This window comes from Cibotium barometz, chromosome 8, assembly GCF_041138505.1.
Source record: "Cibotium barometz isolate CiBa-2024 chromosome 8, ASM4113850v1, whole genome shotgun sequence".
Classification (NCBI taxonomy): Eukaryota; Viridiplantae; Streptophyta; class Polypodiopsida; order Cyatheales; family Cibotiaceae; genus Cibotium; species Cibotium barometz.
The window spans coordinates 24,222,685-24,238,816 of record NC_141053.1 but is presented as its reverse complement, the minus strand read 5'-3'; the positions used below and the strand labels follow the sequence as shown (position 1 = coordinate 24,238,816).

The 16,132-nt window shown below is 42.4% G+C and overlaps 1 protein-coding gene across 7 annotated transcripts in view; it reads right to left on the bottom strand.

Annotated features, from left to right (window-relative positions):
- The window catches only part of LOC147636069 (uncharacterized), a 41,909-nt gene extending 26,267 nt beyond the window's left edge, over positions 1–15,642 (bottom strand). For 2 of the 7 annotated variants that reach the window (XM_086801502.1, XM_086801501.1), the window contains exons 1-23: positions 14,617–15,624; positions 13,666–13,790; positions 13,260–13,418; positions 12,808–12,891; positions 6,431–6,570; positions 6,069–6,291; positions 5,850–5,954; positions 5,262–5,331; positions 5,043–5,155; positions 4,036–4,146; positions 3,832–3,933; positions 3,662–3,742; positions 3,470–3,549; positions 2,915–2,978; positions 2,664–2,819; positions 2,517–2,567; positions 2,293–2,409; positions 2,076–2,187; positions 1,918–2,000; positions 1,564–1,749; positions 1,276–1,452; positions 899–1,167; positions 614–742 (exon numbers count right to left, since the gene is read on the bottom strand). In XM_086801502.1, coding sequence (XP_086657628.1) covers positions 614–742; positions 899–1,167; positions 1,276–1,452; positions 1,564–1,749; positions 1,918–2,000; positions 2,076–2,187; positions 2,293–2,409; positions 2,517–2,567; positions 2,664–2,819; positions 2,915–2,978; positions 3,470–3,549; positions 3,662–3,742; positions 3,832–3,933; positions 4,036–4,146; positions 5,043–5,155; positions 5,262–5,331; positions 5,850–5,954; positions 6,069–6,291; positions 6,431–6,570; positions 12,808–12,891; positions 13,260–13,418; positions 13,666–13,790; positions 14,617–14,929 — 3,050 coding nt within the window. In that variant the 5' untranslated portion in view covers positions 14,930–15,624. Of the gene's footprint in view, positions 1–613; positions 743–898; positions 1,168–1,275; positions 1,453–1,563; positions 1,750–1,917; positions 2,001–2,075; positions 2,188–2,292; positions 2,410–2,516; positions 2,568–2,663; positions 2,820–2,914; positions 2,979–3,469; positions 3,550–3,661; positions 3,743–3,831; positions 3,934–4,035; positions 4,147–5,042; positions 5,156–5,261; positions 5,332–5,849; positions 5,955–6,068; positions 6,292–6,430; positions 6,571–12,807; positions 12,892–13,259; positions 13,419–13,665; positions 13,791–14,616 lie in introns of all 7 variants that reach the window. The other 5 variants (XM_086801508.1, XM_086801507.1, XM_086801504.1 and 2 more) reach the window with 4 other exon arrangements.
- Between the last annotated feature and the right edge of the window lie 490 nt (positions 15,643–16,132).

Below are 16,132 nucleotides of genomic sequence, written 5' to 3'. Positions count from 1 at the left end.
ATCCACTACTATTTTGATAGTTCCCTGATTTGTTGTTATTAGAGCGGGTAGATTAAATGGCAATGCCAAGTTGCATGCCAGTGTTCAAAGGTTCATTGTCAAAGGTTATGATTGAATACAAATGGGTGAAAAGGTAAGAGATTCTGATGATGTAAGCAAGGTGATGCCATAAAGCATGTGGACCAGATTCTAGACCGATTGAGAAAGTTTAGGTAATTGAGAGATTCTAAAATTTGATGGAGAGAAGGAAGTGAATCAAGGAAGACAATGTGGATCTAGATGCTCTTTTTGTAAAATGATGAATCTCCTTGCTCATTTGTATGTGAGATTTATGAAAAGATTGATGAGTTTTTGAGCATCATTATCCTCTTAACACAACTTTTTTGGACATCTTGTTAGCTTCTATGTAATTAACTGTTAATTACTTTGATTAATTACCATGAGTTCCTTGATTTTGTTGGATTCTCCTCAGATTCAAGTTTCAAACTACCGGGGCCTCACCTTGACCGCAAGGTTCATTAAAAAAACAGCCACAGTATCACTCAAATAAGATGCACATGCGAATAAAACTTTCGAACAAAACCCCTCTCTCAGGAACCACTTAAGTGTATACCTTCCAAACACTGAACCTTTTGCCCAAAGAAGAATTTGCACAAGATGACATAGCAACTCCTCCTTGGAAAGGTGGCTGCATGCTGCAGACGGCGGAAACTCCTCAATATTGCTATCAATGCCAGATAACCTGTCATAAAATGCATATCAAATGGTTTCAATGACCTAAAAACAACCTTTCTACAGTAACCTGACCCTCAATCCATCCGGGTATATGTCGTGAACACTAAACTAGGTGATCTGAAAAGCAGGCCTCAAACCTATCATTTAGAAGAAAGAAAAAGACCTCATAATGGCTTCTAAAAGGTCTAAAGCCAAGCCAAGCTGAAGTTTCTCGTGCACAGTTTCATCCTGCCAATGTACACCTTCTTTTGCATCCAAACTCCCATCCTGTACAGCTTTATCCAGCACCTCGTAAAACCTTCCAGAAGGGACTCGTACGGTTTTTATTTGGCCATCCACATGCTTGACTAGAACTGTCTCATGAGAGGGGGAAAACCTCGGATCTCCCATGTTCCACGCATCGCATTCAAATGCATACTTGTCTCTACAGCACTACAGTGCAAACATACAGCAACTGAGTGGTGTAGGATTACTAGCACTTACTGTAGGATTGAGAGGAATTAAATGACCACATTAAACCAGAAAAGCACAGTGACTAACCTTAGACAAGGACAGAACTATTAAAGGGACTAAAACGGTTACACCCCCTGCTCTCAAAAAGCGGAGTGCGTTGTCCTTGCCCCCAATCTCCACAGTTGCAAGCAGGAATACTACCAATTTGAAGACGAAAACTTGGTGTTCAGACTCTATGACTTCGCGCAGCATCCCTACAATGATCTTTTCCCCAAAAAGCAAGACAAATGTCAATACCCCAAGACGTGTGATAAAAAACAGTGTGAAAATGCTGGCCTTTTAGATACTAGAGTAAAGCACAAACGAGGGTTACACCTCAATAACATTCAGCTTTTCCAAGCAAGATTGAATATCTTCTGCATGGCGTTCATAAATCCAGCTGAGCACATGTGCTGCCAATCTCAAATCGACTTCAGGCAAGTTGTTTTGTCCAAATAGGGGTGTAAAGCCTAACACCATGGCCTGGAGAACGGCTTGGAATGTGGACAATGGATCCGTCAGCTGCATTTGAAAATCAAGAGTAGGAACTCTGGGAATAAGTGAATAATCTGCACCTCTAAGATGGGTAGGAGTTAAATGGGCAAGATTGCCCATAGGTGGCCATATTGGTCCCCCATTGATGGGTGGGAACGATTCTGTATCAAGCATAAAGAATGTTTGAATTCATACCTTCCAAAACTCAATCCTCGGATCATCTGTAGCAGGATGATTGTCCACAAGAAGCTCAAGATGGACACCATCAACAACTGAACCTGTAAATGCAATTGAAACAATCAAAACATCATTTCATAGCCTCTTCAGAAAGCAAAAGGTATTTTGTTTCACACCTGCACCCTCACTTGCAGACAAGTATGTGAGTTGCATTTCGGCGCTGTTAAACAAGAGGTCTTTGTTGTTGTCTGCCATGGCATAGAAGGCTTCCACCTCATCTTTGAGAAACTGAATCCAAGAAAACAGAGACTAATACTTCAAACCTTCTCCAGTCAGAGCAAAGCTTTGATTCATTGGGACATTTTCAAAAGACACAAACGTGACCTTACCAACCTTTTTCAATTCCATTCGTTTCACATCATTCCACACCAGAACGGGTGTCTCAAAGGTGTCCTTCCGTAGAAGATCCAAAATCTCCATCCATGCAGAGAATCGACTTGAGGTTTCCTCCTACAAGCCACATAATTTACCAAAGAAGATGAGCAAAATATATATGGATCAAAATAAAGCATTAAGTAAATTTATAAGAAAAGAAACACCCAAGTTGAACAAACTACCTTTTGTAAACTTATTTGGGAGACTCTGGTGGCGTACAAATGCATTATACCCTGCCAACAAGCATCAAAAGAAAAGACTGATTTCCCCATTCAACTGCACACTGACATTCTAACAGTGTGTGAGAAGGGACAACCCACTGTCCACACCTTTGGCAGCAGAGCTTCTGATAGCTTCTTGGAGGCTTTGTTGCCTTCAATCATCAAGTAGACAAGGTTTCCACTCAAAGACCGTGCTTCTTCATCAGTTGCAAATATCGCATCCTTCAAATGTATCAGCAGGACACCGCGATCCAAGCAGACTTTCTGGGACATAGAAGCACTTTGTTACCTTCGTCCTGATTAAGGTAAGCTCAATATCAAAGCTTCAGTTCCAGCATTCTTACAAACGGGGGCCTTACTTGCAATTGGCTTGCCACCGGAGGGGAAGCCTGTGTCAGTACAGCCTTTAGAAAAAGTGAGTTGCTGCAGAAAAAGTGTGCCAAAAATCATAAGGTTCCAAAGAAGCATTAATTGAGACGATGTGTAAACAAAAGGATCATGTCTGTTTAGATGAACCCAAGATCAACCCACAACAAGCACAGGGGATGCATCGGCATCCATCAGTGGAAAGGTAGAGACGGTCTCTAAATCACTCCCAACCAAGATTCTGGGAACCACTAACGGCAAACAAGAGGAATAGCTCTGAGACGTTTTTTTAAGCAATAACTAGTTTAAATAACCTTCATTGAAGCCTCTTAATGGCAACATAATTAATCTCATCATTGGTCTTGTTAGAGAATAGATTAACACACAGGGGTTAACCCATCCTACTATTTCTATTAGGCATCAGCCTTCATGAATCAATCAAGAATCCCTACCCCTATTCAAAAAAAGGGAGGCAACAATAACGTGTCACACAGTAATTGAGCAGACCAAACAATTAACTTGATGATGGCCCTTTGATGAACAGGTACCTGCGATAAACCACAGCACTCGGCGACCTACAGAGTCCGCAAAAAATCCCTGCTGCTCCAATAATGCAAGTCTCAAAAGCCTGGCCCAGAAAAACAAGCACAAAACTCAGCCAAAAAAAAAACCCAAGTTCTGTGATGTCATCTTTGTTAATGCTAATTAAACCTGTACAAAAGTAAGGAAGACTGCACCACCTTTGTCCATCCGCGTCCACTTTCCATCTCATAAGTTAGTGAACTTACGGCAAGAAGAAAAGTCTGCAAGATTCCATATAACTGCAGAAGGGGATTGAAAGGACATTCAGAATGTGATTTCTAGCCATAATGAAACCCTAATTTACACGCTCAGAAAGCAGAGTAGGTACCTGCACAGAAGTATCATTTGCAAGAGCAAAGGTATGCAACAAGGAGGCGAGCTGTTGCATGTTATCAGCACTCAAGACAGCTCCTTTGTTCGCAAGTTCTAGCTGCACAAAAGAAGGATAAATCCCAATTTTAGTCTCCAGATTCAATTCTCATAAGCCAAATCTTATCTTCAGCCCATCTCAAGAGCAACAGACACTAAATACCTTTGAAATGAGAACCATATCTGAAGCTCCTGCCTCGTTCACAAGTTTTATTGCTCCTCGGATGGTAACAGTAGCCAGGTAGCTTAGCACGGAATTTCCTGAGCGCAAGCACTAGACATAAAAACTGGTTCAAATCAGCTCGAAACACTTGACAAATGGGAAACCATGTGCAGGCAGGAAAGAGGTTCCCTAACCCCCTAAAAAGGACAAAGAAGAAAGGCATTGCAATATCACAGTCACACTATGGCAATATATCTATTAAGAGGTCTAAGTTGTACCAAATGATCAAGATATGGTACTACAATGATTAGATCTCCTTTCACTGAAAATAAGCATTCCAGCCCACAACCCCCATTTAAAATAACCCTTTGAGTTCCATCCGTTCTATACATAACTTCATTTATTGAACAAAGCTAGCCTATAAGCCACATATTCTCACTGTCTCTATAGTAAAAGTATGTAATCATCTGCCACCTTATATAGACCCTTTGACAGATCCTTTTGACAAGGGTGCCTTAAGGGACCGGAAAGAAAGGGTGGTTTCAAGAAGAATTGCACATATATATCCCCTCTCAAGGCCACAGATATCAGGGGCAGCAGTACTATGCCAGATCGAAGCCACTCTGAAAAGACTTACACCAATACCACTGGCTTATGGCATGACATCCAATACTATACAATGTTGCATCCAATAAGGGGCAAAAAACAAGTAACAAGGACTTGGCCCCAGAAAACAGCCAAGCAGCCTCAAAAAGGGACAAAAAACAGAAACAAAGAGTCAGGGAAGAAGGCTAAGGCCAGAGCACAAGCCCTTCCTAATATTGTTCTTAATAACAAACCACTCGATACCAGGAAGTGGGACAAGGTTTTCAAAGTGGTTGAAAGGCATATCCTTGTTAGCTGTCCCAAAGATCATTTATGAATATAGTCGTGATACGAAGGGTTGAAGAGATGACTAATATTAACTATAGTAAAATATCAGTAAAAGTATCCCCAAAAAAGCACACCTGAATTAAAGCTGAGGGAAACTCTAGCATGTTCTTTACTGCTTCAAAACAAGGCCGAGATGCTAACAGCCTTTGCAAAACCAAGCAACAACATGTTGCAAGATTGATATTCCCTGAATCAAATGGAAACACCAGCTCGTTTGAACTCTAAAAAACACTCAGTTTCTGAAGGATACATACACAAAGATCACATTGGGCAATTGCAAACATGATTCGTACCTGCAGAGCTTTTCAACACATCAGTAACCTTCTTCAATACTCTAGGATCTGTACACTGAGAATCTCCAACCTGACCAGCCAATCAAACACTTTTCACATTGTACAAAGTGATGATAAGAACCAGTCTCTGTAACTAATGCATAATGCAAGCACAAAAAGCTCTCGCCTAGGTGTGTAAGTATGGATAATAGGAGCCAATGTTCTCTCTAATTAATGCATTATGCAAGCACAAAAACGCTCTCACAAAGCTATCAGCTTGGCCAACAAAAGCCATCCTTATTTGATTGCTACTGGACATTTGTACAAGATGGGCTCAGACCAGATACTAAGAAGACGATGGGCAGATACCACTACTAACGGAGGCTCATCAAGGGACCAATGGAGGAGATATTGCATCAAAGAAAGTGTTACAAGCTGGCTTATGGTGGACAAATCTCATGAAGGATGCATAGGAGATCTCTCTCTCTCTCTAGCTTATGCAAGATAGAAGCATTGAATGTTCTTGCATAGCTACAAACATGCTTTTTTTTTAATTACTAAAATGTTGTGGAAAAGAGTACAAGCTGGATAATTAATGAAAGAACTTACATTTATGTTGCAAGCATATTCCTTTAAAATGTTATGCAGATTGTCATGATCTTTTGCATCAGTTGCAGCCAAAAGTTGACTGGAATAGTACTGCTCACACTCATTCTATATATCAAAAACAACAAACCTTGAAAATTAATTGATGGTCATAAAACACTAGCAAACATATAGTACTTTTTGCAAGCTACGGGTCACAGCCACCACAGAGACATTGATTACCTGATACAACTGGTGAGGCTTCTCTGGAAACATATGTGGTAGGAATTCTTCCGAGTGAATGCTAAAGCTGAGCAGCCTCAATGAATCCATAACATCAGCAATACTTGCAAGAAAGTCATCCCTTGCTTCGATTGTGTATTGAGTCGGCCTCCATGATTTAAATTCAATCAAAACTTCCTTCGAATTATCGTCCTTCACAACTAGCCCTATGACATCTTTCAAACTGAAAACATGTGAACAGCACTCGGTCACATGTACTGATATAAAAGCATTTCAATCATCTGACCATTTCAATCTTTAAGCTTTTGCAGGAAATTAATCATTTGCCTTATCATTATTTTATCAAGCCTCAACCCTCTCACCTGTATAAAGCTGTTACCTCGTCCCCGGATCTCTCTATCAAGTGTTCCTTTGTTATTGAAACAACCCTAAGCCTTTCCTCCTTCCTTGTATCTATTTTTTTCAGGGCTTGAAAACTGTATAAAACTGGGTAGCCTCCCTGCTTTGTAAAAAACCAAACATAAAAACAATCATTATTCAGTCATGAGCACATAAGCACAAGATGTTATAATGGATTGGATCCACACTTATGGGAAACGGGGAAGAAACAGAAACATAACAGCAATTTTGAGAGGGCTAGAGAGTACGAGAAAAAAAGAAAAAGGGGGAGGGAGGGGCGGGGGGGTGTTGTCGCCCTCCAGAGGCCAAATGGCTTATGAGACCTGAAAAATACAATTTTTTTAAAAAAACAAGAAAAAGTCTCCTTCCTCATGGGAAAGGAGCCGTACTGTACAAGATGCATCTCTATCCAATATACAGCAAGAGGGGCCTTGTGGCTGAAATGCTGGCTTGCTGGTGCTCCATAAAGTGCTGCCAATAATAAAGAACAGCAGCTCTGAAGGTGCCCAATGCTGTGGGGGTGTGAAGGCTAGTTTGGAGAAGCTGCCAGAGACTGTCACATCTCTGGAGTAATTTCTTGGATTTGTGCTCACACAGGTGTAGTTGGGAATACAGCTGAAAAGGCAGAAGGGGAAATGGTAGAAATATGAAACATGCTATATTAAAAATGGAAACAAGGAATCCACTGAAACATGTTTCAGACATGAAATGCATGTCTTGTTGTGACACATCTATCTCCACGATTGTTATGTACCTACCACTAATCCTTGGGGTTAGGGACTAATCCATCAAGGTTAGGGGAGCCTTGGGATTAACGAAACCAAATAAAAGGGGTGCAAGCAAGCTCACCACCAAACCGTAGGTTCGCGTCAACAAACCTCCCTCGAGCCAAGGGCTAAGGTTCCACTCCCACAGGCCAAGCCAGCCCTCCTAACCTTGCTGGATTAGTCCCTAAACCCAAGGGTTAGTGCTAGGTACATAACGTTCCTCCCCACTTAGAACATTTCCACTCTTCGAAATAAATGAAGTAGAAACCAGCTACCTACATCAACTGCCTCCGAAATCAGGCTTACACCTAGTCTATCTAATCCACATAGCCAGGTATCAAGGAATCAGCTCACCAAAGCTGTTGTTCCTCCAGCTACTGTTCCTCCAACATATGACCGTGAAACAAGACAAAAAAACAAAACCTTCCCAAGTCCTTGAAGAATATAAACCATCCTTCAACCCTCCAACTCCTCATGGAATCGGAAACCTGAAATCGCCGAGACAACTATCTGCTAACTGCAACATAATACCCATCCTTTCCAAGATCTAGTAAATCCTCGTACCTAGAGGATATCATACCTCCCTCTCAGAGACTCTTAAATATTAGACAACACAATTGTGTCTCCTTCAAGCTATCAAAGTCTGAGGGAGTCAAGGTTTTAACCCAACACCTACCAAACATATTCTAGCTATTGCCATAACCATATGCTCAGTCGTACCATAGGCAACTCGACCATAGGAATGTACCTCTCCCACTAAAATGGTCGCCTAGAGCAATATACATAAACCACAGCCCCCAAAACCGTCGCATTCCCGACTAACCTACTGTAGGAGGGTCATGATAATTATAAGGGCTCTCTCTCCTAATCTCAATACAATACAGCATGCACTCTAAATCATCGTGGAACAACATAGTACTGACTACCTTCGACCCTAACAGGTGGAATAATCCCTAAGTCCTCGTCTAAATCAACGGAGCTCCCTGCTTAGACCTATTGCCAATATTGAATGAAATGCCCATCGGCCCAACATAGCCCTCTCAAGGAATCATATAAGTCAACACAAAACTAGGTAAAAGATTCACCCACCCCAACCCTAGCAACCCCATTCAAATGAATACACACCATATAAAATTGCCTTGAGACTCATAACGCCAACTCAGAGTGATCAATCCTTTCCCACCTAAGTCTTGGTGCACTACACCTCCACCCCATGTCATTGTCTGCCCTACAAGTGAACAATTGGAATAACACTGAAATAATTCATACATGTCCACACATCTGACAACTCTCGTCCTAATGGAGCTCCCACAAGGAAATATACCATGCAATATGTCCCAATCTTGAGATATTACGACTATTGTCATGCAATCTCCTCTTCCCCCAGCTGGCTCATCCTCGAAGGCTCAGACCTTGGGATCAAACAATCATGTGATCAACCAACTGTCCAACTAGAAAACCAAAACCTAACTCAACAGAGAAAACATCTGTTAGACTCCGCAATGATGCTTCCTATGCTTCCTAGTCCAGTGTTCCCCAAACATCTAACTTAACCATTATAAACCACAATTACCATCAGATGAAAGGTACCAACACATTTAAACACTTCATAACATATATACATTATATCCAAACTTCGAAGTCCTGCTCAGTTACAAAAATAGAGTGTGGTACTGCAAAATCACCTTCAAAATACTAGAGTATCTTTCATTACAAAGGACAAAACATGACCCTTTCAATCTACATGGACGCATAACTCTAAATGTATATATCAGTAACTAGTAACTGAGACATATGCCCATCCCATATCATCCAAGTCCCACCGCCAAGTTCACACGATACTACACGTGATCACTCGTTTGCATCTTCACTCCCAGCTTCTGTAGAAGTTTGGCATTAATGAAGTTGTGAGTGCTACCAGGGTCAAAAAAAGATATGCACAATCTTCCCTAACACCGACTCAAGTCGTTAGGACCGAAGACTGTCATGCAAAAAACACATTCCATGCAAGCACTCTGACCTAAAACCATAATATCTACGAAAGAACTTAAGGGTTACCTGATACTTCGGTCAAATGTGTTGCCTTGGTCTTTGCCTTCGAACAACTCGCCTTCATATTGCCCTTCTAACCGCAAGAGAAACACCTGCCCTCCCTAATGTTCTGAAAGATCTGCTGATACTTCTGATCCTTCTTCGTATTGGGTTCACCTGAAAACTGGTTTGGTCTTGTGGAGCCTTCTCAAACTTAAACTTTCAATTACGCCAAGAAGCCTGCTGAGAGGTTTCTGTGGTTTGAGGTTTCTCAAAGACGTTCTTGTATGTCTGGCCAGCCATCATCTCTTCATAAATCCTAGCATACCAGATGGCATCCTCCAGTGTCTTGCTATGATTGTTCTTAACCTGTGTTCAATGTAACACGCGGAAGCTCTGGGGGTCTTCTTTCAGCCCTAAACACCACTAAGAACATGCTGATGCAAAACGCAGACATAAAGGAGAGTGGAGAGAGAGAGAGAGGAATGCTGGAAATTCAGTATATTTCATATGGTACAAAAAGGTACTTCTCTACAGCCCTAGGCTGCCTCATACAAAAGGTGATAAACACCCAAAATCTAGTCCCTACTTGGACCCTAAGGACCCAACTCATAAAGAGTTGAATGATTACAATGAGGAGCACCTTTGCCCTTTTATAGGCCTTCTTGAAGACTTGGCAAACTGGCCGACTGCCGGTCGGCCAGCCTACAATGCATAAAATACTTTTAAACGCTGTCCGACTCGTTTGTCCTCATGCACCTGCGGCCCGACACTGATCTGCTACAGCCAACAACTTCTGGTCTCAGCCGACTGTCCTTCCATTTCTTCCATGCCTTGTTCCTAGTCTCACACTGCCAAATAGCACTTTGTGCTCCATGAAAAAGCTTTAATCCATTTTTCTTGGCCGCCCCTTTTGGATTAGCCCTGAGAATGTACATGGGTAAGCATGCACATGACATGTTCCCATGCCAACCCACGGATAAAAAACCCACATAACGTTGTGGTATCCATAGGTGCCGCTTAGGACTGCAACTTTCTGAATCTCTATAAGTACACGTCAAAAGATAGGTTCTTCATGTCCAAGTCCGTAAACTTGGCCACTATATCAAACTCGTCCTCCGCTTGTTGAAGGAACTCATTGCGAGTAACTCAAATTTTGGGATAAGAAAATAAACCATCAACTCCATCATGCATAGTATAGACTAGATACTACAACATCCCCACTAACGTCATCAGTGCCCAATAGTGGGTGTAGAACTTGGTATTAATATATACTCCCACACACACACTCCACACGCACACACACACACATAAGAGCATACATTTATACAAAGGTCTATGTACTGAGTTTTTGTCAGATGTCGGCTGCAGAAAAATCAATGGAGTTTGTCCAAGGCCTGGCCGACAAAGGCAAAGATGCTCATCATTTTGGATCATTCAGTCCAGCCTTGGACTGGGTCCTAGATTCAGGGGCCTTGCATCATATCCTATCGACACGGTCATGAAGGCAACCAAGGGCTGTAAGATTTGTACTACCTTTTTGTGCGTTATTTTGTGTGTTATAATATTGAGTATTAGATTTAGGGGCCTTGCATCATATCCTATCGACATGGTCATGAAGGCAACCAAGGGCTGTAAGATTTGTACTACCTTTTTGTGTGTTATAATACTGAATACTCAGCTCTCTCTCTCTCTCTCTCTTTTCTGCTTGCGTTTTGCATCAACATGTTCCTGCATGGTGTTTAGGGCTGAAAGAAGACTCCCAAAGCTTCCGCATGTGACAACAGCTCTCAAGAGAAGTTTTGAGCCAAGTGACTCGCCGGTCAATGTTTCAAGTGTAACTCCATCGAGCACATCGTGAAGGATTGTCCAAGGTCATCGTAGGAGCAGTCTCAGGAGGAAGTTTCTTCTGACCAAGAAGATAATTGTGGAGGAGACACATGTGCAAGTGTTATTTCTTCAGTTCGTTGCACACCAGGGTGCAGGATTGCATCATAATATGGCACACGAGGAGGACCTTGATATCTGTGCGAGTCTTCACAATTGCCGATTGCATGGGGTGCAGAACCTTCGGTGGTGGTTTCTTCAATTTCTCGGCTAGTACAAGGACTCTTCACAACTGACGATTGTGCTATGTGGAGTATCTTTCAATTTTATATCATGGCAGCACTGCACAAGGGAATGTTAGTGGAAGTGCCTTCATCACAAGAGGGCACGTTCATTGGATGTATGCATCTTAGAAGGATGTGCCAATGTGTGTGCCTTCGCAAGAAACATATTTCTTGGATGCTCTAGAGACTAGGGGCAGAGGTTTTTCTTTGGTGTATCACAAGGTGTATTACTTGAGTATGCTCCACCGGGAGGGGCCCATTGGGAGGACCAAGCATCAATGCCCACTAGACAAGAAGATGTGCATAAATACAGGTTTGGTTTGGCGATCTTGTTTCAGGTTTTGATTTCTTATGCCGGAGTGCATTGGAATTGGTGCAAAAAGCTATTGTGATCAATCTACACCAATGCAAGTAGTATTAGAAATGTAGTATTGCCGCAGTGTTCACAAGTGTTTTCGACACTCAATATAGGAGGATGTTCAATGGCAGTTGATGTTTGGTTCAAAGATGATTGGTCACAAAAGCAAAAGGCAGTTTTCCTTGCACATTTTAGTGCTGACAAGGGGAGGACTGGATGTTAGCCTAAAAAGTGGCCACAAGGCGGTTGTACAATGCTCGGGATAGTTTGCATCTTGGATGAGGCAAGATTGGGTCTTTTCTTTATTGGGAGGACACTCTGTATGGACCCCGCACAGATGAAGAAAGCTGCGATTCAAGTGGGAGAGAGTGTAACACCTCCACGTGGCCAGGAACCTAGCTGGGCAGACTGAGGACAAAGCGACCAGCTCAGCAGCCCATGGGGTTTGGCCAGCAGCCTGGCACCGGTCAGGGAGTGGCGGGCAGCAGTGCCAGTTTGGACAGGCCAGGCAGCAGGCAGGCAGGGTCAGGCAGCATAAACATATGGCAGCCTGCTTATCGGAACAGGGGGCCGAACAGCATTAACCCCCCATATAAACGGTGTTAAAAGAATTTAGTCCCTCACTATATCATAGTTATGAAATGGGGGCAAATTAGAATACTCGTGCCTATGTGCTAGGGTTTGCAGAGATGAGAGACGAGTGCAGCCGAACTCAAACACAAGCACACACAAGTAGCCCTAAATCCTACTGTATATTTATGGACAAGGAAGGTTTACAACTGAATGTTTCCTAAGTACAAAATAGAACGTAGAAAAGTTTGATCCATGGTCTTCAGCCAAAGCTCTGCTGTTAGATGTCAGCGCTCAGCCCAACATTTGCTGTAGATTGTTTTCTCCAACGCACAGGCTTTCGAGGATCGCTCCTGCCAAGATGTGCTCCAAAGAGGAGTGATACACAATTGTGAGATTAATTAAAACACCCATTCTACAAGTCCAATACATTTGGCTGGGGAAAAGTATGTCTTGTGTAACTGTAAACACTGTTAGCAGACCCACAAAAGGTAAGCATTTACCGTCTTCCGCACAAATGTTGAGATGTTGTCAACCATTGCCGACGATGTTATTCTTAAAATCTCAATGTTTCTGTTCAGATATCTCTGCAGAACACAAAAAAGAATCAATTATTTAATCCGTTTTGATTCAGCATTGTAAAAATAAGGCATTAGAAAATTAGTCTTTTGACAAAACAAGCATCTACATCCCATACTGAAGGCCATTCACTGGCACTCAACTTAATGACCCTCAGAGCAGCACAAACACAAAGCAACAAAAACTTGTGATCCACAAGAACCTAGGGGCCACTCGCCCACATTGTGGCAAGGTGCCAAATTCTATGGCGGCAATCATGCCCAGCCCCACTTGAGACTCTCCCTCCAAGAGCTGCATCTCTAGATGGGTCCAGACCAGGCAGTTCATTGTGAAGCCACCATAAGCATAAAGTTTGCAAAGGTTTACACTCACTCACTTTCATGTTCTGCTGCAATGATTGCAGAAACGGAGAGATATCCTTCAAAGATAGCCTCATTATTCTGGACTTGAAATACAAGAGCACTACATGCTCGTCATCACTGAGAACCTCCACTTTCAAAATGTCCAGAAAATTCATTTTCTTTGCTGGATTTATCTGCAAAAGAATCAACCCTTTGAGTGTGACATGATGATTCACAATCAATGAGATATACTTTAATATGATTCATCAATCAATGAGATATACTTTAATGATGATTCACAATCAATGAGATATACTTTAATATGATTCATCAAACCATCAATGGCTAGCAGGCACAATGGCTCTAAACATTCAAATTTGGTTTCATAGGGGCATGATAGAAACCCCCAAAAATGTCAGAGTTTCAGGCAAAATACAAAACCTTGCGGCGTTCCTGACGTACTCCTGTGTTTATCATCTTCACAATAGAAGCACTGCGGACTCGCAACACGGTATCTATCAATCCACCACGTTGGTGACTATGTTTCTTCAATGGAAAATCGATACCTGGAAACAAAGGAGCAGAAGTGTAAACATAAACTAACAAACATGACTACAAATAGTACTTCCCATGCATAGCAGTTCTGGAAGTTATCATTACAGTGACTCAACCCACAGCTTAAATATGCATGCCCTTAATGTTATGAATTATTTCTTCTTTTGATATTAGATCCACACCTAGACTCCCATTTACAACCAGCTTTGTAATAGAAGAAGCTACTAATTCTGCATTACTCCTTTAGCATCTTATACTCTGTAGCATGCCCATGTACAGAAACTTGAGCACCAAAGTTTTGATCAGCTTGGCTTCCATCCTGTCTTCTGGAAAGACAAGTTTTGGCCAAGAAAAACGCATGAATACATAGAAAATTAATGCTAACTGTGACTACCTTTTGCATCTTTGCTTAAAAGGCCATCACAGTGGATCCCTGAAAGAAACTAAGAGCTACAGTCCAAGCTGCTTTGGCTAAGAATCATGTCTGGATTCTCAACCAAGCTGCTTTCATTCATCTCACATTTTCAGAAGTGCTCGAGTTGGAAGCAATCCACCTGCCTTTCAAGCAGAATGCTGGAAATTCTAATGTGTCCAATGAATCAGAAGGTGCAAAATTGTTTCAAACAGCATCTCAGTTTACTTCAGTCTTTACCTAATCATATTGAGCAGCGGTCTAGTTGGACAATACAAAAAGATGGTCTTCTTCTAACTGGGTGAACGACCTATGTGATTAACCAAAAAGAGCAATTTTTCCATGTTAAGAGGAGCATGGATTCAAGTGGATAAACACATCGAATGACAGGAAATCAGGTAAATGAACAATAACATTTGACGTACCAGAACTGTCAACATCGTCTAGCTTGTTGAGGATGGCCGTCAAAAGTGCTGATCTGGAATCACAGCTGAACCTTAGTGTGTCAGCTCTGCCGTTGCTATTCACAACATCAAATTTAAACTCCAGATCATCTTCTAGTGATGGCAACACATTTGATATCCGCTCGAACGAGTACTCAGCAGTTGTGCCATTGTGAGACAACAGAACGGGAGAGAGTGAAATCCCATGCTCTAAAACCCTGAGAATCCTTGTTACTCCCTTGACTGGACGCACACCATTGCCAGGGGATCTAACAAGGAAAACCTGATAGTCCATCTTTGACAATAACTCCGGCTAACACAACCCGTTGGCCATAATTGAGGGAAAGGCGTCCTTGACACTTCCAAAACCTGTGAAGTTGTCCTTTATTCTTCCAAAACCTCGAAGATTTACCGGCTTCTTTCTGCACGAAACCTGTGAATTGCAGACACTTTGCTAGATTCCAAGCACCTTCAGAATCTCAGATTCATTGATATATAAGCTGCAGATTCACCTAATGTGTAAGGATTCAGTGACAATCAATGTAGCTTATGGCGATCGATTGACCTGGTTGTTCGGAGTCTTTAGAATCGGGATGTGTAAATCAAAATGGGGCATGTGCGCAGGATGGGGTCTCCTAGCAAACCAGAAGTGCGCTGATCTTTTTTAGTGCGCTTTCTATCTCTCTGATCTTTTGATGGAGGTGAGCCCAGCGTATGAGAGAGAGAACGGGACACGCTGACTGGTTAACTGACGTGAGATGGGGATGGGGAGTGAATTGGGATGGATCAGCAGCAAAGAGAATGCGAGCTCTGCAGCACAGATCAATGGAGCAGCGATAGTGAGCAGGGCAAAGCAGAGAGATGGCTTTCGCGGAGGGGGGGGGGGGGGAGTCAATTGCGTGAAATGGAGAAAAGGAGAGTGAATGGCGGAGACGTGACACACGGGAGGGCATTCATGAAGCCGGGAGGACAGACTGTGTGGGGGTGAGTAAATGGCGGTGAAGGGTCGATTCACACTTATACAGAGTTGAGTTTAAAAAAAGCCTGCGGGCCAAAAACTATGCGTGGTCGGTGTGTAAGGGGTTTGCTTTCTCTCTCTCTACCTTACGTGGGCGATTTGTAGCCAGCACTGTGGGTTCTCCTACTGTGGGTTCTCCTTTAACACCATTAAAGCTTTGCGAAATGCGAAATCGCTCTGTGGGTGATCGTTGTTTATGCTTCCGTAGCCTCGCCTGCAGTAAATAGATTGACAAACCTATGTGGGCGATGATTGCCTTAGCCCGCCATAGCCAACAAAAAGCAAAAGAAATTGATGTGGGCGATGATTGTTTAGTTATGAGATACGAAAGTGGGCAGATATAGTTGAAATAAGAAGGATCCTTGAGTCCGCCATAGACATGGAAGTTCGGAAAAAAAAGCAGATGTGGGCGATGCTTAATTAAGCTGTTCTTTGTTGTCTTTATTGAGCTTAAAACAAACCCAAAATTGCTCTGAGAGA